The following is a 26,123-nucleotide window of genomic DNA, read 5'->3' as shown; positions in this document are numbered from 1 at the left end:
TTTTGCGGCTGTTTTTGGAGCTGTTTTTCTTTTGGCGCAAACAAAAATGGCTCAAGAAGTGACATGCACTTCTTTTTACGGTGCGCTTTTTTAAAAAAAAATGTCCCCTGGGAACGAAACGCAGTTTTTCCCATCGAAATCAATGGGCAGATGTTTGGAGGCGTTCAGCTTCCGTATTTTCAGCTGTTTTTCGGGGCGTTTACACACGAAAAATGGCTGAAAATAAGCAGTGTGAACATACCCTCACTCTACATTGTGTCCTGTAGGAAGGGCAGCAATAGTTTACAGAGAGGTTGGTGGGATGGACATGTGTCAGTCTCATTTACAGGGCATTTAGCTTTGGGCCCCATGCACACAACCGTGCCCATAATCACTGTATGTGATTACAGGCACAACCGGCTGCGGACAGCCAGACGCAATTGCGGGCTGTGTTCTCATATGAAGTATGGGAGCACGGTCCGTAAAAAGCAAAAAATAGGACATGTCCTATCTTTTGCGGAGCCCTCCTACGGCATGGACACCTTTCTGTAAATATACGGGAAGGTATCCGTGGGCAATAGAAGTGAATGGGTCGATAAGGTCCGTAATTACGTACTAACTCTACAGTCGTGTGCATGGAGCCTAAGTCTGTGGGGGAACCTGTCAGCAAATGTTGACGATCTCTACAGCGCCATCACAGGGAAGATGAAGTATTACACGATTCCCATTGGAAACAGTCTGTGTAATGCACAGATGTTCTGGGTTCTCCAGAGGGAAAGACGCTCTTTGAAGCCATTCTCCACTCTGGTTAATAGATGAAGCTCCTGAATAAGAGACACCCGTCCCTTAAATGACCACAAAAATCCCTAATAGGGTATTTTAAAATGATCTTATTCATTAGGGGATATCCTCTGTACAGAATAATGCAGAATAGCTCTACAGATGGACAGGGGAAATTGGTGTATCGGTCTTTATATTGCTTTATGCTATATTAGAATTGTAAAATGCTGCAGAATATGTTGGCGCTATATAAATAAAGATTATTAGTGGTCACGTGGCTATTCTCTGTAGGTTTATTATAATGGTTACCGAGAATTCCACAATTTTTACTTTGATAGAATGCAAGTCGCTAGATATTTGTCTTAATAAAGAGAAGGAAACATTCAGCTATTTCAAAATGTCTTTATTTTTAATCACATTTAAAAGAGAAAGCACTTTACAAGTTGGAGCCACGCAAGGGTAAATCTTGCGTACCTGGTTGCCGTTGCACAATTGTCCAGTTCAACCCTTCAGCCCAAGCACAATCCCTAAGACTCTGGAATTAATTGCAATGATTCAGGGGGTTTATAGACTGGTGGTGCACGTGGCGCCTCCTAGTGATGCAATGCTCCTATGTCATGCAGTAGGCAGCTTGGTTGCTTGACGGCATTTGTGATATTTACAGTAAACGCCACAGTCCATGTGGGATTTTGGCACCGGATACTTGGTGGCAGGGAAGACTACTCCACCTCAGTAGCCCCTCTATCCAGAACAGGTTATGGATTACATTGGGTAAAAAGCAACAGAATGTCGTCACAACAAGGCAGCGGTATAGCCCCAATTCTTTTACTTTGACATACCGCTATTTATCGAAACATTGAGAAAACTTGTCAAAATGTAAAACAGTTTACATATACATACATATATAAACATGCAGCAATAAAATCCCTATCTGGAGCACAGATAAAAAGAGGGGAAAAAAAGTGCCATAGCCCATCGCAGTGTTTTAGACTTCACATAGAAACAAAGCAGTAAATAAATGACGTAGTAAAGGGACTGTTTAGGTGCCGGTGCCATATGTTTAGGGACTGTTTAGATGCCGGTGCCATATGAGCTAGCAATTACTTGTCTAATTCCTGCTCATATTGACAGTCGGACTCTGGTCGGCCGCTCTTGTGTAGAGCTCAGCCGTCAACACGATCTTCTGTGATCACATTGTCCAACATTAAAATCCGGTTTATTTGAAAGGAAGACCAATGGCCATATACAGTATGTAAAACGGGCCATACACGGCGAGACACGAGAAGAGGCAAGGACCCCAGAACTGCTTATTAGCTCCTCATACATGCTCCAAAATACTGTATGTACCATGTATGGCCAGCATCAGATGAGCTACACAGGGGTCAGCAACATTCGGCGCTCCAGCTGTTTCGAAACTACAACTCCCAGCATGCACTGACAGCCAAAAGCTTTATTATTTCAGCCAAATGCTGTCAGTGCATGCTGGGAATTGTAGTTTCACAACAACTGGAGTGTTTAAGGTTGCGGACCCCCTGCTACACAGAGAATCGAAGCGTCCATTATAATACTAACTATCCACATAACTGTATACATATTATTGAGGCACTTCATGACTGGCATTCATGAGGCACTGATCATCTGCTTGGTTCACCCTCCAAGATCACTGCATCAAGGAGTAGAGCCAGATGCACTTTTGTTTTTGTCATCCCTTTTGAGGGGGATCATTTAAATCGCACCCACCATGACAGTGACCATATCGTCATATCTACAATGCTGCTGGGCTGGCTTTCTCTATATATTCTAGAATATAGGCAATAACAGCAAGGACAGAGGGCCGGCGTGTAAAGTATTTAGAAGTCATATAGGTAGCCATATGCGTATTACTTTCCATAGGCCTCGGCATCACTTTGAAGCTGCTCTGCTACAATTTGCTTCTATGTATAAACCAGTTTCTTGCCTATTTGTGGCGCGCATTTTTAGGCGTGTTGTGAGTCAACACATATTTTCTCTTTCTCTCGGGGTGTTTGGGAAGGAACGAGCATTTTTTTGTCATGCTGTTATAAATATTTAATCTAATATTGGAGTATTTACGTCAGACTTGTTAATGGCATTTTCCACTAACGTAATATGGATTCTAGGTTGAACCGCACCACCTTACAGCGACCATATGTTGCATGTGAGTGAATGGAGAGTCGTGAATTTCCGCTCACACTCACCAGTTGTGCACGATTTCCCTATTGGCTTCAATGGGATGGTAGTTTTAGTGACTTTTTTTGGATACACATCTTTGTGCGCACCGGGCCTTACTTTAATCCAACCTAGTTCGCTTATTTTTTAGGTTCCACGGTCGGAAAAATTTAGATTTGGGTGACGTTGTGTTAAACAGCTGGAGTAATACCAGTTAAATGGTCACCACCATGCGCACTGTGTTTTCTGTCACTTCAGACTGGTATGTGTTACCTCTCCTAACATGTCTGTCTTAGTAAATACTTAAATTTTCCATAAAATAACAATTCTGGAGCATCTTTGAACCATTCCTCTGTTATTCCTCCTATAAATGTATGTATAATTTGACAACTGGGCGTTACTATTCCCGTTGTCATCCTGTGACACTGTTCAATCAGAGGTCACATTATCAGACTGTGTAGGGACATTCCCTATTGACAACGCCCAGTTATCAATTTATTCATACATTTCCAGAAGGAATAACTGAGGAACGGCACAATATAGGTAAATTGCTCTAGCATTATTATTTCAAGGGGAATACAATTATTTACTAAGACATACGGTACATTTCAGGAGCGATGAGCGGTCCTCTTTAAGTCCTGTCATCAGGATAAGCCCATGTAGTTTAGGCCTGTTGCCAAAGAACCAGATGGTACAACTGCACCTACTAAATGCCTTACCAAGGGTTTGAAGAGGGCACACAATTATGCTCACTAGTCATTGATAACTAATCTACAGGAGCCTGTCCTGAGGGTATGTTCCCTATAGGCCCTTTTACGCAGGCCAACAAGCGTTTGTAATATCATTGGCCTGTGTAAACAGGGCAGCGATCAACCGATGAACGAACAAATGCTCGTTTATCGGCTGGTCGCACCTTTTATGTATCCGTGTAAAAGATGCTGCCAACAAGATGCAAAATGTATAGGGATAAACAATTGTATCATCGATAGTTCGTCCCCATCAGCCCGTTCTACCCACTAGTGTGACATTTTCTCGTTACATAGTGGGAATTGAGGCAGGAAGTTACAGGCAAAGTCACAAAGTCATTCACAGTAGCCCATGAAAAGTAAAAACGACCCATTGTCATTTAGATTTCAGTTTTTTTTTTTTTCTAGGGCACACTATAAGGGCTTGTCCACACGTAACGGAATTGCTGCAGAAAATTTCTGCAGCAATTTCGTTGAAAGTAGCAGACGTTCCGCTGTGGCAAAAACACACCATTTCCTGCGTTTTTGACTGCAGAAAATGGGGCGTATTTTGCTGTATTTTTCCTCAATGTTATGAGATGGTGACGTCTCCTCTGAAAAACGCAGCAACTCAGTCCACTTTCCGCAGCAGGAATTGGCATGCTGCGGTCCGAAAAATACGCATCACAAGTTAATTTCTGCTCTGAATATTTACGCAGCGTGTGGATGAGATTTGTTAAATATCATCCACTTTGCTGCTACTATATTCTGCTGCGTATTTTCAGTCCGCAATTCCGGACGGAAAAAAACGTGTGGACGAGCCCCAAATGAAATCTCCTTCCCCGATGTTTCAAGCTTGGCTTGTGAACTGTATAACATACTGAACCACAAATAGGGATAGCTTTCAAAACCAAACCAGAAATGGGAAATATTCCTGATACCTCCTGCAGAGATTCCCAAGACGCTGTGTCCGGTAAATTGTTATTTCAAGAACTTCAGGAATGAAACAGTTGCAACAAATGGTTCTTTAGATGTTTGTATAAATATATACAAACAGATGCAGCAGAGCCAACTTTTTCAGATGTAGCAGAGCTAAAGATGACTTGAGACGCAATACATCGTGACATCGCAACATGTAATTTGTAGTTTAACATGGGATTTCAAGGGTTCAATGTCAAATTCAGCTGCTAGTTTGGAAACATCACACAATGAATTATACGTAATTGTACACAGTGTTTCTCATTAGGTGGAAAGTTTGGAAATAAAGCATACTTAAAAAACAGGTCAGGTGACAAGGACAGGGGGAGTGTGATTTGGTCTCTTTTCGAACATTCTGCTGAATATAATTTCAAAGGACATTGGTGAAATATTTCTAGGTTACGCCACCAATGACCCCACTGCTGTTCCAAGTAGTTTCCGATCACCTTTTTTATGGACAGACACATTGACAGCCATTATAGTTGATGGCCGTCCATGTGGCCACCCACAGAGCTGACAAGAGAGAAAGTGGCATGGCGGTTTATAGCGAAACTGCGACTTCATTCCAACAATCGTCAGGGGTCACAGCAATTAGACATTGGTGGCATATCCTAGGAATATGCCACCAATGTCTTTGATGATAGACAACCTTTTAAAACATTATAATTTAAACACTCATCTACAAGGGAATCGTATACATACAGCAGCTACACCTAAACAAGACTGGGCACAGCTTCTATACGCGGTATATGAAATGATCACTTTTTCTTGTTAAGAAACCCAAGCGCTAACACTACCCCTAATGGCAACCATAACGAATATCACTCAGGCATTGAAGATGAAGGCCTTAGTGGATTTTAATCTGTAGAACTCATTTTTTTGTGGGAGTCACATTCCCATAGAAATCAGTAATGAATATTACGCGACCATTGTGTGACATTTATTATTGAGTTCTATTGTAGTGTGACTATCGTACAAACGTGTCAACTTAGTGGTACTTTGGGTACCCGGTCTGAGGTCCCCATGTTTCTCAGGCCTTAGACCTTTCTGACCATCTTGCTTTTTTTCTTCTGTTAAATCATGTATTTTAGTCGTCTATAATGATTGTGTAAATAATGAGGGCATCAAAAAGCAAATAAAAACTGCCCAACAATGAAGAATAAAAAAGGGAAGACCGAAAATGAAAGCAGTGCACATGACAGATGCAAAGCGATCACAGGTAAACCGTTGACAGATATTGTTGGTAATGGGAAATTCCACCTTAAACTGAAAGTACATGTTTGTTTGTGTGTAACTTTTATTGGTCTTTTCACCGTCCTACAATGTTACTTACCTGGGAGTCTGCATTGGTTGAGATTAGTGGAGATGTTTTCACACAGGGCAATTGATTCTGCTGTCCTGGAAAAGTGTGGGTATAAGGTTGTCAAGCATTTAGGAAAGGTCTAGGAGGGCCCAGCAGGTCAGAGGGTCCAGAAAACGTTGTCTTCTCATCACACAGACAGCAATTAAAGGGGTTGTCTCACAAAGACAACCTCCTTTTTTTTAAAAAAACAACAAAAACAACGGCCTGAGGTCAGCATATTGCATGGTCCGGCTTTTCTAAACCCGGGTAATGTAGCATTACATGCCAGCCTTTCAGACGAATGGCTACCCATGTAATGAATAGATGGGCTTGGTAAGCCACTGCCGGAGCCGCTCTTACAGGGGGGGCTCTCTGTTCGGGCTCATAAAGGGGAGTGCTGAGAGATCCCGCTCTATGACGTTCATATGCACTATTAGATGAGACAATCACTTTAAGATGTTAATAATTATTAAATTCTAAGGGGATCTCCTTAAAGGGGTTGTCTATTTTAGAAAAATACCCTATGAGGGAATTCTGAATTAATATTCAGTTCTCTCAGCCAAAGCGAAGAACTGCTACAAAGAGCGTCTCTTGCTTTGGAGGACCTGTTCTGTCCTGCATTACACAGACAACCCATTGATATGAATGTGCACCGTGTAATTCTTGATTTCCCCTGTGGCGGCACTGCAGGGAAATAGAAGACTTAATGCCAGGATTTCCCACATCTTACATCTGATCGCTAGGGGTCTAAACAAGGGGACACTTTGAGATCAGCTTATTCTCAAGGGACCCTTCTAACACGTAGGGATTGTATAAAAGCTGACAACCCTTTTAAAGAGTATAATTTCTTACTGCAGGTGAGGAGGGACCATTGCCATAGCTGGGGGCACCACTAGCGCTATTAGTGCAAATTCCAGGTAGAACGTAACTATCAGTTTTGGGTGGAATTTTCCTTTAAGTTCGCATGTGAAAGTAAAAGGATCGTAATTGGGGATTTTTTTCTGCTTTCAGTTTTGTCTCTTTTTGAAATCGAAGAAAAAAAACGTGTTCTCTATGGCAGTATCTGCAGAACAGACAGCTTGTGTATGTGACAAAAGCCGAATATCTCCAGAATATAACATATATGGGAACTCAACAAGGTCTACATAATGCAACTTCATCTTTACTACGTTAGACACTTTGACTTTTGGCACTAGGGAAATGTGCAAATAGTTTGTTCCATCTACATTTTTACATCGATAATGATTTGTATGGTTTTTACAAATGATTATGTCAGTGCAGCATATACACAATGTATCATGGGATCCTAGAAATGGACCTTTAACCGGCCACCTCCGACTTGACTGGAGCTCTGGACACGGACAACACAGAAGTCTAGGGAACTAACCAGGCAGAGAGGACTAGAGACGAGGAAAGGGCCTAGGACTGTCTTATAGAAACAAAAATGGGACATGACAAATAAAAACTGCAGGCAAAGATATAACTATATGCAGGCACAATGTATACAGGCATTTGCGAGCGCTTTACATCCCGGTTTTACAAGAGAGCAAAGTAGGGTTACGATATTCGTTCTATGTCAGTAATTCATTCCTCGGTGTTGTTGTAGACCCCTTAGTCATTGAGGGGGTTAATACATTCGGCTCTCTTCACTCCAGAAAATACATTTATGGCACATGGTGTGTGAAATTCCCAACCTACAGAATCCCCCACAGTTGTCAGGCTGGGGTCGGCCTCAATGCACATTCCAGTGGGGGGTAAAGAAGCGATTGGGAGCATCAAGTCCAAAGATCTGAGGACGTGGCAGTCTTATTGTTCTCTCAGTAAAGCTGGGAGTGGAGGAGTCAGTGCAATGAGCAAGGGATAAATAAGGAAGCCATACTGTATTTTGGAGAGGGGGTGGGGGTCAAAAAGATTGCCTATGCAAGGCTGGGGACGGAAGGCAGTGTTAAGTGCAGTGAGGGTGTCAGAAGGCAGTGTTGGTACAATTCATGAAATGGCAGTGTTATAAGTGGGCGCCAGGGCTGATATAGTGAGATTAATAGAGGTATGGGGCTGATTTAGAGACCCGGCAGTGTATCGGTATGGTGTATATGTAGCATACATGACAGATAGTTTGATTCTTCAAGTTACACCTAGATCAACTATGACTATAAAGGGTAATGCTACTTAGATCAGTCATTTTTCAGAAGAAATAGAAGCATCCGGTGTTCTCAGTGCAAACCATTTTATCATTTTTTTATGCTTATTTTCTAGGCTTTAGTGAACTCAAATAGAGGGGATAATAGGAACTGGTTTGCAGGGACAGATGTGCGGCTTTTTCTGGGATGGAATTAGGTTGGCTGCCTTCTTTTAGGTTTTCGCAATAAAAATATATATAGTCCAACTTTGTTTTAGTATTCAGGACTTAAAGCGATCCTCCGGTCCCAGAACGAAATTATAAATGTGATGGGGTATATAAAGTAATATTACCTGGTGCCCTCCAGTTGTGTCCTCTGCCGTGGATCAGCCGTTTTAGGATCCCCTCTGTGTTGTCTCAAAATGGCCACAGCGTTTCTCAGACTGAGTCTAAGACACTCCCCCTCTGTTCACGGATTCGACAGTATTGCTCACGTGAGCAGCTCTGACCAATCCGAGAACAGTGGGAGTGTCTCAGACTCGTAGTCTAAGAAGAACTGCAGGCATTTTGAGACAGAACAGAGGGGACCCTAAATCAGTGGATCCACGGCAGAGGGGCACAACTGAAGGGCACCAGATATTATTCCTTATACGCATTCATAATTTAAAATGTTCTTCTGGGACCGCAGGGTCGCTTAAAGGGAATACTGGGTGGATTTTACAGTCTGAGCGATCTATATAATTTAGGTCAGGTTGATATTGATTTTTTTTAAATTTATGGAAATGCTACATAGGTGCCACCCAGACACTTGTCACTACATAAATTTAACATCATCCTGTGCTAAAGTGTAAAGTAATTCAACAACCTGACATTGAATGAGATATGGGATCTAGCTATGGGTTACAATGTTTTCCGTTTGCTCTTAAGAAGCGGGTAAGGGCGATGACCATATCATACTGCGGCGTCCATGGAAAGCTAAGGGCCAAGGCAGTGTTAATCCTGGTGCAAGTACCGTATGCTTCAGCTGCTGTTGTGGCCCTGAGATGCAGATAGAAGGAAATAAACAATGTCTGCGTGTGACTGAGGTGGTAAGGTTACGGCTGAGTAATGTAGGGTTATACATTGCTGAGCTGTGGGGCCTGTAATGATGAGAATAGGAGGAATGTAAGATACTTGTGTATTCTTAAAGGTGTTCTGGAAGGAGCACTGTTTGTTTGGAGGAAGGCTGTACACTACAGACCTGATGTATGCCGGTGGTCTTTGATGCCCTCTCATTCGATTTCCAGGTCTGGTTTTAGGAAGTCTCCATTAACGAATACATACATCTCTCCCCCAGCTGTCCAGCTGAACCCTGTTCCTGCCTTCGCCTTCATGCCAGTACTGCTCTCTCCCCTTTCCTTGTGGTCTTGGAGATTCCCTCCTCCTCCTTTGCTGCATGTTCTCCTGATCTGGACCCAATTCTTCCCAGGAGCCCTGACGCTGGAGCCGCCCATGTTCCCCACCATGACTTTTGGGCTCTGGGTCCTCATATGGGTCAGTCTCTATGTCCATGCAGGAGTCTCCTGGCTCTGTGTAAGCGGAGTCCCGGCTGCCCTGCGTCTCAGACTCCAGTGTATCGTGTCGGGAAAGGACTCTTGAGCCCATCTGACCTCTCCGCAGTTGCTCCTCGTACACACCTGTTCGGTCATTTCCTTCTGATCTCAGTTCACCATGAACCAAATATGGGCCCTGGTTAGTAATACAAACAAAGCATGCAGAGACAGAAACACTGGTTATTTTCATGCACACACAGCAGATTTGTTAGGCAATATAGAAATATGTTATCTTCAGGAATAACAGCAATTACATGTATGAATTATAATTTGTAACAAAAATGACATATATTAGAAAATAATTAGTTCAAAATGTTAGTTATTCAGAGGAAAACGATAATAGTGAAGACAAACTGCATATAAAAGGGAACTTGTCACGTGGTACATGATGTCCGACTTGTAGGCAGGATGTTAAAGAGCAAGAGGAGCTGAACAGATTGATATATACTCTGTGGGAAAAGATTTGGGATAACATATATTTATTGACTTAAATCCCTGCTCATTTTGAGTTTAGGAGTCCAGTGGGCGGTCCTACTTTGTGATTGACGGTCTACCCTGTATGTTTGCATACAGAAATAACTGAGTAGGACTGCCCACTGGACTCCTAAGCTGCCTAGAATGAGCAGGAAGTTACATCAATAATATACAGGTTATCCTGAATCTTTTAACACAAAACTATATATCAATATGCTCAGCTCCTCCTGCTCTATAACATTCTGCCTACAGAACAGACGGCATATCCTCCCTTTAAATCTGGATAGATTAGTGAATATAAATGTAAAAAATTAACACATTGTAAATATAATGCAGGAAACCAGCCAAAAGCTAAAGCATGAGGATCAATCGGTAACACAGAAGCCAACATGAGAACTGTGACTCCATCTACACATATACCTGGGAACTGATCCCTACACAACTGATCACATATACATCACAACTGATCCCTACCTAACACACATACATCTGAACTGATCCCTACCTGACTGATCAACATACATCTGAACTGATCCCTACCTAACCGATCACATAGACCTCAGAACTGATCCCTACCCATCCAATGACATATACATCAGAATTGATCCCTACCCAACCTAACACACATACATCTGAACTGATACCTACCTAAACGATCACATAGACCTATGAACTGATCCCTACCCAACCAAAGACACATACATCTGAACTGATCCCTACCTAACCGATCACATAGACCTACGAACTGATCCCTACCCAACCTAACACACATACATCTGAACTGATGCCTACCTAACCGATCACATAGACCTACGAACTGATCCCTACCCAACCTAACACACATACATCTGAACTGATGCCTACCTAACCGATCACATAGACCTACGAACTGATCCCTACCCAACCTAACACACATACATCTGAACTGATGCCTACACAACACATATGAATCAGAACCGATCCCTACTTAATCAAACATATATATCCCCGGCCAACAAGATACATATACTTTAACACCGTTTTCCAGCAAGCTACATCAGAACCGATTCCTAACTAGGAGCCGACATACACATCACAACTGACCCATAGCAACCACACATTTGTACTTTAGAAATTATTGCTATTCACACATATACATCAGCAGTAATTTCTAGCTGGAAAATTACCCAAATACATCTGATGTGAGTCTTAGCCAGCAACGCCTATATACATTACAACCAGTTCCTAGCAAGGGGAAACATATAGATCAGAACTGTTCTGTAGCCAGCAGCACATGTCGTACATAGCAGGCCACTCACATATACATTAGACCTGACTCATAACCAGATACAGACAGCAGTATATGTGCATGGATTCCTAGCCAGCTTCTCATGCTTGTCAGTCTGCAGCGCCTGTCATAATTTACCGTACATTAGTCATGACAGAGGTAACCAGGTATCAGACAACAGATTCAGATATAAGACACGAGTGACAGTCCTATGTAAAATCTGTTATTATTCAGTTTCAGTGCAGCTTCACAACATTCATCATGATCGACTCCAATACAATATGCAATATTTATTATCATTTGACACCATAGGAACAAGGTTTCATACATTCCTGTGTATTGTTTAATGGTAACACGCTACTCGGGGACCAAAAATTATTAGCAGTGTACCCATGAGTACACTCGCTAATATACATAACGGTCCCCGTCGCACTGTTTCTGAGATTTTCATAGATTTTTATAGCGCTACAGGGGGACCAGAAGTCTAGTTGTACAGTCTTCTTTGATGACAATGCGACTCTTCATCATGTGACCGGCCCTGCAGTACTATATGTCCAAGCAGGAGCAGTAGTACAGCGAGTACATGGAGTACAGCAAGTCCGGTCACACGACGAAGGGTCGTATTGTCATCAAAGAAGACTGTACAACTAGACTGTCGGTCCCCCAGCAGCGCTATAAAAATTATGAAAATCTTAGAATCAGCGTGACGGGGGACCGGAATGTATATTAGCGAGTGTACACACATACTGCAGTGAGTACGCTCCTATTAATTTTTTGTCCCCGCATAACCCCTTTAAATGATGATTGGGAAAAAAAAGATAACATGTACAAGTGACTTTACTTGGAGCAATGTGTAGCATTTCCAAATATATGTGTAAAAGTTCCAAAGATAATTGTTCTAGATTTCCCTATAAATGAAAGAAATCGGCCAAAAGAGAATGTTACGTCCGTAAAGGACGGAACGTATTTCGGCCGCAAGTCCCTTACCGAACACACTGCAGGGAGCCGGGCTCCTAGCATCATAGTTATGTACGACGCTAGGAGTCCCTGCCTCCCTGCGGGACAACTGTCCCGTACTGTGATCATGTTTTCAGTACGGGACAGTTGTCCTGCAGCGAGGAAGGGACTCCTAGTGTCGTACATAACTATGATGCTAGGAGCCCGGCTCCCTGCAGTGTGTTCGGTCCGGGACTTGCGGCCGAAATACGTTCCATCCTTTACGGACGTAATGTGCTCGTGTGAACCCAGCCTAAGAAGAATACCACCCACGGGTATTATGTCATCGTTTTCAGGCGAAACCATGATCTTGATAAGTTGCAGTTATTTCAGCTGATTGTTATTGTTTCCACTAAGATCAGCCACATATTTCAATCTTCTATGTCTGTTGCTGAAACCCTATATCCAACTGTTTAAATAATTTTATTATTGCACTTTACACATAGTCTCAATTAATAATATACTATTGTTTTATGTACACAGCTACTATACAACCTATGTGTCGCCATGGATATAGACTATAAACAAACCCTGTGTAGTCTGATCCTGCAGTCCTACTCCCTTTTATCTGTCCCATACTTTTTGCTAAACTGTTAGCAAGAAGATGGAAAGGAGTATGACTGCAGCGTCAAACACAGAGCTTGTGTATAGTCTGTAACCATGGAGACACATAGGTTTGTATAGGAGCTGTAGACATAAAATGGTAGGACATTTGTAATCCGGACTATTTGCAAAGTGGCTTAATTTTTTTTTTTTTGGTGCACTGGAGCACAACATTGGTACAAGGGTGGACATAGCCTTTAAAACGCTAACATGTAGGTGTGTGACAAACTTGTATCTTTGGGTAAACAGATGTATAATGGCTCTTACAAGGCTGTCCTGTTACACTTTACCAGGGTGATGGAGCCTTTTCTCGTATATTTTTGGATGTTTTATGACTAATGTTTTAAAAGGGATGTTTTATTACACTAACTCAACGTATATTTTTAGGGTTGAAGACCCTACAAAGAGTCTGTCCAGTGCTGATAAAAATATAACTCTTCTTCACCTACTCCACATTCATGTAGTTATTAGCCATATGGCTCATTTTTACAGCTCCTATGTGGCCCACCCTAGAAATATACTATACGGTCAGCTCACTGAATGATATTGTCCTACTTCCTTGAAGGTCAATAGAAAGGATAGGGTATGTTTAGCAATATGTCTTTTATTAGATGGTCAATTGTGTTTGGAAGCAGGGGTAGTTCTAATGGATTTCTGCCGCTGAAGAGTATCAAAGAAGCTTCTTATTCTTTAATTTCTAAGATAATTACTAATTATTGTCCATACTGCCCAAACCTACAGATGAGCCACAGCCAATATACTACATGTACAGTCAAGGGTGTACCTAGGAGAGTGGAAGTCCCATAGCAAAAATCATAATTGGGCTTCCTCACATCACCTCAACACCACAACCCAGGAGAAGAGGACAAAGAACTTTTTAATATCCTACTAATTCCTTGTAGAAGAAAAGAGTAAAGTGACCCTTGGTTTGTTTCTACCTTCTTGTTAGCTAATGTTGTATCGGCTGTGCAGAGGAATAACCCTCTAAGGTGAGGAATGGGACCAACCTGATCACCACAACTGTATGGGTACCTCTATGGTATCTACGCCCTTAAGCTGGTCTATACTTGTAGTCAGCTGCAGCCCATATAGATAGGACCTAGTGGCTTTTCATGTGTCTAGAATGAAGTTTTATACAATATGTGCCTAGCTTGAAACTTCGTATCTTACGAGTATTGGACAGGATATTGCACATTAGATCAGCCGAACAGTTTCAAGCCCTCTGTTGCCTGATCATTGTTTATATGGCAATCAAACTTTCATGCCAACTGAGTGCCCAACCCATTTATCCAACCTATGAGGCACATTTGGATTTGAAGAATGCACTGTGGTACTGTCCATTACACATGTAGAACTAAAGCATGAAGTATTGTATAGACCCTTAACACGACCAAGACAAGAACACAATGAAAGAACATAAAAAAGGAAATTAAATAATCAAAAACATGGAATAATTGAATATTTATCAAGTACAAACACAGCCTATCACTGTCAGGCGGTATACCCCACATGCCAGTGTAAGCAGTAGATGTTGGATGGGGGTAGGGGATGATGTCAGGCACTGTGGTTTAAGATTAGCTAAAAGATAAGGGTTTAGAGCAGAAGCAGGAAGTTCTCTTTGGGCAATTCAGTCATTGTCAGCAACCACCATACTGTGGTATGTATGTATGTATATATATATGTATATGTATATATATATATATATATATATATATATACACACACACACATACATATACACAGTGTAATGCATCTAGAAAAACCCATCCTCCAATGTGGGAAACTAGTACCACTATAGCGGGAGCTTGGCTATAACAGAAGTGGCCATTTCTACTTGTTAATAGTATGTCATGTATCTATGTATCTATGTCTTTCATAGCTATCATTGGCATTTGGTGCTTTTCATAAACTACATAATTTAAAAAATCTTTAAAGAAAGTGATGTATTATATATATATATATATCTGTGGCTTCATTTAGTATAAGTTATCTTTACATGGGCGTTTCTTGCAATGTGTTCTGTAAACAGTTTGCCTATTTGTACATTAGTCACCAGGAGGAAAACTAATGGAGCCCGGCTTGGATGTTGTCCCCTGTAACATAGGAGATAATCGTCCCCTTATAAAGTAGGCATGTAGCTGTCAGGGCAATAGCAAAGATATATCGTGCTGTTCTCTCTTATATGACATATCTGTTCCCCAAAACTACACAGCATGCTCGTCCATCCTAGGACTTGAACCTGGTTCCCCCCGATTTCCCCACAACCCCAGGTTCTGTTTTAGCGAGGTGAGGACTTGCACCTGGAGATTGGAGACGGGCGCAGGGCTGGATGCAAGAGCTGCTGTGGCAAGGGTGCGGTTGAGTAGTGGATTGGGTGGGTTAATGCTCGGCGGGTGAGTTGCTTTCCAGTAGGCTTCTAAGTATTCTGCCAGGTGCTCACAGGCATCCTCCAGCTGGTTCTCATCCAGAATGATGTCAAACATTTCCTGTCAGCACAAGAGAGGCAAATACAGTTACTACATCGCTTCCCTCCAATATCTGTCTCAAGAAATAATGACTTAAAAAAAAAATGATCAGCTCCAGATCGGGCAGTGAGGGAGTTACGCCACATATTCCAACCCCATTAGGAAGTTTCTATGGAACAATTTGGAACATGACTATTGTTACGGACTAAAATGGAAACAATCCACTCACGTAAAAGGAACAGATTGTGTTTGTTTATTGAGCAGGACATGAACTTGTCACAATTGCTGAGCATTACTCTGTGTTCTGCTGGGCATGACTGCCAGGAATGCGGAGACACTCACCGGAGGGCACTGAGCCAGTTTATCGGCTGCCACCATCTGTACATTTAAATGCTTTGCTTGAGACTTCCCTCTGGATTTTATCAGCCTATGTAATACCTGGGGAAAGAGAATGGAGATCACACAGAGGGATTCAGGAATCTGTAGTATAAAGGAATACAGATAAAGTGTTCAAGAAAAAGACTATTAACCCGAAGATGTACAAAGCTCTGTTACTTTATTCATTCTCCACCTATGGCCTAAGTACATAAGTAATGCAGTATACACTATAATAACTCACTGTCAATAATTCTCAGTTTCCGTTAGTTTTCCCCAACATGTATGGTTAAGATTATTTTCACTGAGTCGATTAAGGGATATATAAGGCAGTGAAGCGTTGACTGCCAAGTTATATATATCCCTTAACCGACTCAGTGAAAATAGTATACACTATAATAACGCACGGGAGTAATACTTCAGTCAATTTGCCTTGAATTCACCCAATGACCAATCCTAGATCTAGTGAACCGGACAGTATTACAGGGGCTTATGGATGACATGGAGGGGGTTCACCCGCTCTGGACCCCCTTTATGAGCAAGGGTACAGAGCCGCTATGCCTGCTAATGTAGTAGACATAGAGCCATAGTTTGATATACAATACTACATTTTCCCTTTAGTGGGCACTGCAGGAAAATGCATGGCCGGGCGACACTTCCCCTGGTAATAACAGCTGACCCTTATTGGGGGTTTCTTAAACTGATTAATTTTATAAAGGGGTTGTTGAGGTGAGAGAACCCCTTTAATCTGTTAAGCAGCCCTGAAATACACACAAAGCCTCATGCACACAGCTGTATTACAGCTCTGTTTTGTAAGAAGCCATGAGGGCTCCTATTGAAGTTCATTAGGCATGATTTAATATGGAGGCATACAGTTTTTTCGGTCAGATTGCGAACAGAGAATAAACATGGCATTCTCCACGTGATAGTCTATTCACGCATTGCTTCTAGGGAAGATTAGCGCTGTACATACGGCTGCCGTCGGAGCCTATACGGGAGCAAAATGATTCCTTACAGCTCCGTACTAGGGAACCATATAGCCTCCGTGCACTGCCATACAAGGTCCATGCACACAGCTCTGCATGAGGACTAAGAACTCAGAAACAACTACAACTGTTATAATATATTAGTATTTGCCCACAGGACGGGTTAAACTTTCTTCTGATGGACTCTGCATAGGGGAGACCCTAAAACAAGTTTACAGTCAGTCCTCTGTTGTCCTAGAAAGAGACCCGCTGGGACAGATTTATCAATGTCGTAGGGTGGTTCTAAACGGGCAGATTTTCTAGCTGGCGGATTTATATGGAGCAATGATCATGAGTATGGGGACAAATCATTAATCAGCAAATTTGCAAAACCGCAAATATTTTACTAATCTCTATGGGTCAAACAGAATAGAAATATTAATCTGAAATGCAACATCGCATTCCTGATGGTAACCTCTAGGGGTACATGGTGACATGTGGTGCGCAATCGGCTTTAAAGAGGTTTTCCCATAATTCATATTTATCACCTATCCACAAGGACCTGAAAATTGCTCTGCGCCAGCTATAAGTGGGTATGATTCCATGCAGTATTGTTTAGCCAATGCCCAACAATAATTTATGGGGAAAACCCCCTAAGGACAACCGCTTTAGCAACCCCTCTAATACATTGGATGGATTTTCCTGGCATTTCAGTGTATGTTGTCTGCTCCATAAAACACCTACTTTATTATTAACACTCTCTCTGTAATACTCACTTTAGGAGAGGTGATCTTAATATACACGATAATTGGTGCCAGGGAAGTCTTGGCCAACTGAGCTGGGTGATTAATTGTATCAGCGTCAAGTGCCACCAGTTGTAGTGTTCTAGCTAACTCGAAAATGCGCTCAATCTCACTCTGCACCTCCGCTGTATCCGATGAGCAAGGAGAAATACGACAAACGGTCTCAGTTACAGTATACAACAGCATTAAAAAGCATGACAAATGAAGGAATAATCGGAAATAATATGACTTGAAGGAGACAGCAGACAAACGATTAAATTCCTTTTGGCTAAGTAAAAAACATTTTTTATAATTTAGTTCTTCACGGAGTTATGATATCTTAAAGTTAATGGCCCAAAACCTGAGGCTGTAGTACTGAGACATTCTGATAACAACATATCCCTCTTTTAACCCCTTCCCTCTTTAGCCACTTTTGACCTTCCTGACAGAGCCTCATTTTTCAAATCTGACATGTGTCACTTTATGTGGTAATAACTCCGGAATGCTTTCACCTATCCAAGCGATTCTGAGATTGTTTTCTCGTGACACATTGGACTTTATGTTACTGGCAAAATTTGCTCGATATGTTCAGTATTTAATTGTGAAAAACACCAAAATTTAGCGAAAAATTGCAAAAATTAGCATTTTTCTCAATTTAAATGTATCTGCTTGTAAGACAGGCAGTTATAATACACAAAATTGTTGCTAATTAACATCCCCCATATGTCTACTTTAGATTGGCATCGTTTTTTGAACATCCTTTTATTTTTCTATGACCTCACAAGGCTTAGAACTTTAGCAGCAATTTCTCACATTTTCAAGAAAATTTCAAAAGGCTATTTTTACAGGGGCCAGTTCAGTTGTGAAGTGGTTTTGAGGGCCTTATATATTAGAAACCCCAAAAAAGTCACCCCATTTTAAAAACTTCACCCCTCAAAGTATTCAAAACAGCATTTAGAAAATGTCTTAACCCTTTAAACATTTCACAGGAATTAAAGCAAAGTAGAGGTGAAATTTACAAATTTCATATTTTTCTGCAGAAATACATTTTTAATACAATTTTTTTTATAACACAGAAGGTTTTACCAGAGAAATGCAACTCAATATTTGTTGCCCAGTTTTTGCAGTTTTAGGAAATATCCCACATGTGGCCGTAGCGTGCTACTGGACTGAAACACCGGCCTCAGAAGCAAAGGAGCACCTAGTGGATTTTGGGGCCTTATTTTTGTTAGAATATATTTTAGGCACCATGTCAGGTTTGAAGGGCTCTTGTGGTGCCAAAACAGTCAAAATCCCCCAAAAGTGACCCCATCTGGGAAACTAGACACCTCAAGGAAATTATCTAGGGGTGTAGTGAGCATTTTCACCGCACAGGTTTTTTACAGAAATTATTGGAAGTAGGCCGTGAAAATTAAAATCAACATTTCTTCAAAGAAAATGTAGGTTTAGCGATTTTTTTTCTCATTTCCACAAGGACTAAAGGAGAAAAAGCACCGCAAAATTTGTAAAGCAATTTCTCCCGAGTAAAACAATACCTCACATGTGGTAATAAACGGTTGTTTGGAGACACGGCGTGGCTGAGAAGGGAAAGAGCGCCATTTGGCTTTTGGAGTTCACATTTAGCAGGAATGGTTTGCGGAGGCCATGTCACATTTACAAAGCCCCTGAGGGGACAAAACAGTGAAAACCCCAAACAAGTGACCCCATTTTGGAAACTATAACCCTTGAGGAAATTATCTAGGGGTATAGTGAGCATTTTGACCCCACAGGTTTTTTGCAGAAATTTTTGCAAGTAGGCTGTGAAAATGAAAATCTACATTTTTTCAAATAAAATGTAGGTTTAGCTAATTTTTTTTCATTTCCACAAGGACTAAAGGAGAAAAATCACCATAAAATTTGTAAAGAAATTTCTCCCGAGTAAAACAGTACCCCACATGTGGTAATAAACGGCTGTTTGGACACACGGCGAGGCTGAGAAGGGAAAGAGCGCCATTTGGCTTTTGGAACTCAAATTTAGCAGGAATGGTTTGCGGAGGCCATGTTACATTTACAAAGCCCCTGAGGGGACAAAACAGTGGAAACCCCCCACAAGTGACCCCATTTTGGAAACAACACCCATTGAGGAAATTATCTAGGGGTATAGTGAGCGATTTGACACCACAGTTTTTTTGCAGAAATTATTGGAAGTAGGCCCTGAAAATAATAATCTACATTTTTTCAAAGAAAATGTAGGTTTAGCTAATTTTTTCTCATTTCCAGAAGGACTGAAGGAGAAAAAGCACCACAAAATTTGTAAAGCAATTTCTCCCGAGTAAAACAATACCCCACATGTGGTAATAAACGGCTGTTTGGACACACGGCAGGGCTTAGAAGGGAAAGAGCACTATTTGACTTTTTGAGATCACATTTAGCAGGAATGATTTGCGGAGGCCAGGTCACATTTGCAAAGCCCCTGAGGGGACAAAACAATGAAAACGCCCAAAAAGGGACTCCATTTAGGAAACTACACCTCTTGAAGAATGCATCTAGGGGTGTAGTGAGCATTTTGACCCCACAGATGTTTCATAGAATTTATTAGAATTAGGCAGTGAAAATAAAAACAGTCCTTTTTCTTCAATAAGACGTAGCTTTAGCGCAAATTTTTTCATTTTCTCAACAAATAAAGGAAAAAAAGAACCCAACATTTGTAAAGCTATTTCTCCCGAGTACGGCAATACCCCATATGTGGTCATAAACTGCTGTTTGGGCAAACGGCAGGGCTCAGAAGGGAAGGACCGCCATTTGGAGTGCAGATGTTGCTGGATTGGTTTCTGGGCACCTGTGGGCCCAAAACAGTGGAAACCCCCCAGAAGTGACCCCATTTTGTAAACTACACCCCTCAATGCATTTACCAAGGGGTGTAGTAAGCATTTTAACCCTGCAGGTGTTTTGTAGAAATTAGTGTGCGCTCAATGTTGCAGAGTGAAAATGGGATTTTTTTCCATAGATATGCCAATATGTGGTGCCCGGCTTGTGCCACCATAACAAGACAGCTCTCTAATTATTATGCGGTGTTTCCCGGTTTTAGAAACACCCTACATGTGGCCCTAATCTTTTGTCTGGACATATGACAGGGCTCAGAAGTGAAGAGTACCATGCGGAGTGGAGGCCTAATTTGGCGATTTACAAAGTATTGGTTCACAACTGCAGAGGCTCAGATGTGAAATAATAAAAAGAAACCCCTGATAAGTGACCCCATTATGGAACTGCACCCCTCAAGGCATTTATTAAGGGGTGTAGTGAGCATTTTCACCCCACAGGTCTTTTCCATAAATGAATGCGCTGCGGATGGTGCAAATTAAAAATTTATATTTTTCCCTAGATATGCCATTCAGTGGCAAATATGTCATGCCCAGCTTATGACGCTGGAGACACACACCACAAAAATTGTTAAAAGGGTTCTCACGGGTATGACGGTGCCATATATGTTGAAGGAAACTGCTGTTTGGGCACGCTGTAGTATTCAGGGCCGAGGGAGCACCATTTGGCTTTTGGAGAGCGGATTTTGCTTGGTACTATATTTGTTTGAGTATTGCTGGTGTTTTATAATGTGGGGGTACATGTAAGCGGGGCGGAGTATATAAGGGGCATAGTCAGGTGGTATAAAAAAATAAAAATAATCCATAGATGTGTGTTACGCTGTGAAGCAATCCTTTCTGCACAGGCCGGTGTCGCACTGATAAATGGTGTCATTTCTTATCCCCCTTTTGGTCCACACTCCGCGCCTTTGTAGTTTGGGGAATTTTGCTGGGAAAGTATTATCCTGGTATAATACGGGCACCGTCGCTTCCATCGGATATGATTGGGCCCTCCCTTCCTGGTTCCCTAATTTTAGGTCCTTGATAAATCGCCTCTTGAAACAGAAGAAATGTTCTCCTCGGGCACAACTGCATATTTTTTTATTTCCTGACTTATTGGAGCCATAACTAATTTTATTTTTCATAGACGTAGCGGTATGAGGGCTGGTTTGTTGCGGGACGAGCTGTAGTTATTATTGGTACCATTTTGGGGTACATGTGACTTTTTGATCACCTTTTATCCTATTTTTTGGGATGCCAGGTAAACCAAAAAACGCAATTCTGGCACAGCTTTTTTTGGTTTTTTTTTATACAGAGTTCACCACGCATTATAAACTACATGTTACCTTTATTCTGCGGGTCAGTACGATTCCGGCGATACCTCATTTATAGAACTTTTTTATGTTTTACAACTTTTTGCACAATAAAATTACTTTTGTAAAAAGAATGTATTTTTTCTGTCGCCAAGTTGTGAGAACCATAACGTTTTAATTTTTTTGTCGACGGAGTTGTATGAGGGCTTGTTTTTTGCGGGACGAGCTATAGTTTTTATAGGTACCATTTTTGGATACGTGCGACTTTTTGATCACTTTTTATTGTAATATTTGTAGGGCAAAGTGACTAAAAAACAGAAACTCTGGTAACGTTTTTTACGGGTTTTTTTTACGCTGTTCACCGCGTGCAATAAATAATATAATATTTTGATACCTCCGGTCGTTACGGTCGTGGCGATACCAAATACATATGGTTTATTATTATTTTTCAATAATAAAGGACTTGATAAGAGTAAAAGGGGGATTGTGTGTTATTTGATTACTTGAAACTTTTATTGTTTTCAAACTTTTATTTTTTGCACTTTTTTTTACACTTTTTTATACTTTTTTTACACTTTTTCTCAAGTCCCACTAGGGGACTTGAAGGTCCAACGGTCAGATTTTTTTTTTTCTAATACATTGCACTACCTATGTAGTGCAATGTATTAGATCTGTCAGTCATTCACTGACAGCAAGCCGTTTAGGCTTCGCCTCCCGGCGGGGCCTAAATCGGCTTCCGTAATGGCAGAGCAGGAGACCATTGTGTCTCCTGTTGCCATAACAGCAGTCGCCAGTCCCGATTGCCTGTCAGGGCTGGCGATCTGCTTGTAACCGCTACGATGCAGCAATCGCTTTCGATTGCTGCATCGAAGGGGTTAATGGCAGGGATCGGAGCTAGCTCCGGTTCCTGCCGTTACAGGTGGATGTCAGCTGTACAGTACAGCTGACTTCCACCGCTGATGACGCCGGATCAGCTCCTGACCCGGCGCCATCTTGCCGGCAGCTACGGAAGCCGATCAGGCTCCGCCGCCGGGCGGATCTTGACCGGCTTCGGTGCTAGGCAGACCGGGAGGCCAGTATTAGGCCTCCGGTTGCCATTGCAGCCACCGGAACCCCGGCAATTTCATTACTGGGGTTCCGATGAGCTGCAAACACCTTAAGTGCAGCGATCGCGTTTGAGCGCTGCACTTAAGGGGTTAATGGCGGGGATCGAAGCTAATTTCGGTCCCCGCCGTTACAGTCGGATGTCAGCTGTAAGATACAGCTGAGATCCGGTGATGATGGGACCGGCTCAGCTTCTGAGCCGGTGCCAAACGTTTGACGTACATGTACGGCAAGATGCGGGAAGTCAGTACTTTCCATGACGTACATGTACGTCAAATGTCGGGAAGGGGTTAAGTCCTGTCAGATGATGCAGACCTTGTGTGGATTAAAATCACCAACCATATAGATGTCCCCACATATACACACAAGTAGGATGTAGCTATTGTATTTGGTGCTTCGGACATGTCATTAGAATCTCTCAGTAGAGCAGCCTCAGGCTTTGCAAATGTTCTGCACTCTATGTAAACATAAAGAGGATCTCTCACTATATCATATAAGTTGAACTGATTAACTGACCTGAGTAGTGCTGTCATCCTGATTCCAGCGCGGTTTTCCTTTTTTTCCTGGGACCTCCCATTCTGGAGATATGGCCCACTGTTGTGTTGGCTTCCTATATGCAAATTTTCTGTAGTTAGCTAACGGGGTGACGCTAGCTTCCCTGCCTCTGATGCCTGACCAATCAGCGCGAGGCAGCTTGAGGGTAGTTCAGGCCCTGTTGGCTAACTACAGCAAATTAGCATATAGGATTCCAACACAACAGCGGGCCATATCTCTGGAACAAGAGGGTCCAGGAAAAAAAGGAAAACAACGCTGGATTCAGGGAGACAGCGCTATTCAGGGCAGTTAACTAGTTCAATTTATATGACCTACTAACAGGTCCTCTTTAAGTATTTTTTTGGATAAAGATTGCAACCTTCTAGAATTTATGACAGTGTTTAGGACAACGCTATCTTCAATGTAGTCATTGATATTGACCCGATTAACACCCATTTTCTTGGTCCCTGGCATTTTTTATCTCTGGATTAGATTATATACTGGATTTTGCACTCCAATCCTGATTCATCTATGCCCATATATTATTGTTTCCAATCTTAATTTCCATACCACAGTTGTCCAGATCACTTACCAAGACTAGAGCGTGTGTTAGACCTCTCCATGATGTTGTGCTTGCTGGGATTGTTCAGGACAGAACGTTTGGCAAGAGAGATGTCAGCAGTGACCCGAGTGATGGAAATCCTGGTTAAAAAAAAACATAAAGACAAATGAGGAATCGAGACACAAATAGGGCACAATTATAAAAAGACAGACATGGTGCCCGCAGTTATGCCATGTGCATATAGCGTCTTACCACCAATATTTGCATTTTCTCACTTTAGTTAATAGGTAAGAACATTGGAAGATTACTTTCATAGTTTTGCATGTTGTTGCTGCCCTTTATTGCAGGGCTCTATGTCATGTACCTCAATGAATATTTCATGGCAGGTATATGCCAACATATACATATATATAGTACTTGCACTAAATTCAGATACGCCTGTGCACCATTTCTGGGAATATGGCACATGATCGATAAAAATTGCGCAACTTCTGCCAGCAAAATTACACTTTTTGTAACTGTGCCCCAAAGTTTCTAAAAGTCACACATGGCCTTATATGTTGTTCAAGATGTTATGAAGAACCCCAAGGAATGCATTCATCTAATTGTTCAACGTCACATGTATTGTGCTGGTGGCGGCCGTAGTGTTGTACACAGTCAGTGCTAAGTGACTCATTAATGTACCCGTTGCCGATCCGGCAGAGATTACGGTAACAATAGCGCAGGACACTGCGCTGTTGTTTCTGGTGAATTCACGCACACCCTGAAGGAAAGCCGACAGAACCCATTGAAGTGGGTTCCATCGGCCACTGCTGGTGTCCGTGTGGCAACGGAACCGTCGCTTCCGGTTATTACCTTGTTCTGCTCCCCTGACGTAGCAGAATACCCAACGCAGGTGTGAACTAGCCCTTACAAAAATGCCTGTATAAATGACACATATAACCTAAACACATTTCATTCTGTAACACACTGCACTTTCACCTTTTCATTAAAAGGGCCTTTTCTCCTAAAAAATAATCGCCAACCATAATGACCCCATTTACAGCTTCCATTGGGTTGTCATCCGGTTTTCCTACAGTCATGAATGGCAAATCTTCAGTTAGGCCTCATAGGAGGCTGTATGGAGGTATATGAGGTATATGGAGGCTCTGCCACTCCGTACTACAGAGGTGTAGGTACTTCATGTGCCGCCATATGGTACCCAATACGGCAATGTTTTTAGAGGAGAATAGCTCTCTGTCTGATTCATATGGAGAACAAACTTCTGTAGGTAAGGTACAGTAGAGCCCCATAGAAGTTTAGAGGAATTGTATAAAGCTTCAGTAGATGTCACATGAATAGGGCCCAGTCTCATTGTTTACCGAATATGAAAATGAAATTTTTGGGATAATCTTATATACTATAGTAAAGGGCTATCAGCAAGGCCAGGAATACATGGTTTCATCAGGTGATTTCCTGTCTCTCTCTGTCTATCAATTTGCCTTTTTTGCTTTGATTTCCACAAAATCGAGACACAATCATGTGGTTTTGTCGCAATTTTCCAATAATCACAGCAAACAACGCAAATTGATTGCAACGTGTGAACACAGTCTAAGCATTTCATTCACCTTTCTTCCTTGCAGCAGTTGGGGCTACAATTCTGATAACTATTTCCAACCTTTGTTACATTTGCCAGTAGTGCATATACACCGCCCCATACACTTATCAATACATATGTTAAAACAATGACATTTATCAATGCAATTACACCATAATACCCATAGGCGGGCACCAAGTTGGAGAATATGGATCACTCCACTACAACATATGACACTGGTGTACCACTCCATGCCAGCAATCTGTTTCCAATTCTCATTGATGCAGTAATAATACACTGCAGAGGAAAACGACACGGGTAAGTGACAGATGTCACCATATTCAAGTTATTTGTTTGCTGTCAGTGAATGAAAACACCTGTTTACGTTCATATGCTGCAATTCCCTACATAATTAGTCCTACTCTCAGCTAAGAAGCAGCAGTTGCGCAAATCTTTTTTGCTGCGATTTGGCAATAACCGTGATATGACTGCAATGTGTGAATGGACCCTATCAGTCATATAGACCTGCTCAGGGTCATGCTGCTTCAAATTTTTTAAGAAATTGCAGTAC

General features: G+C 41.8%; 1 protein-coding gene across 1 annotated transcript in view; it reads right to left on the bottom strand.

Annotated features, from left to right (window-relative positions):
• Positions 1–1,145: 1,145 nt before the first annotated feature.
• The window catches only part of CACNB1 (calcium voltage-gated channel auxiliary subunit beta 1), a 65,512-nt gene continuing 40,534 nt past the window's right edge, over positions 1,146–26,123 (bottom strand). The window contains exons 10-14 of the mRNA XM_075846829.1: positions 24,007–24,116; positions 17,621–17,772; positions 15,847–15,942; positions 15,340–15,525; positions 1,146–9,835 (exon numbers count right to left, since the gene is read on the bottom strand). Coding sequence (XP_075702944.1) covers positions 9,416–9,835; positions 15,340–15,525; positions 15,847–15,942; positions 17,621–17,772; positions 24,007–24,116 — 964 coding nt within the window. The 3' untranslated portion in view covers positions 1,146–9,415. The remainder of the gene's footprint in view (positions 9,836–15,339; positions 15,526–15,846; positions 15,943–17,620; positions 17,773–24,006; positions 24,117–26,123) is intronic.

This window comes from Rhinoderma darwinii, chromosome 13 (assembly GCF_050947455.1).
Source record: "Rhinoderma darwinii isolate aRhiDar2 chromosome 13, aRhiDar2.hap1, whole genome shotgun sequence".
In the NCBI taxonomy this organism is placed as follows: Eukaryota; Metazoa; Chordata; class Amphibia; order Anura; family Rhinodermatidae; genus Rhinoderma; species Rhinoderma darwinii.
This window is presented reverse-complemented; position numbering and strand designations above follow the sequence as displayed.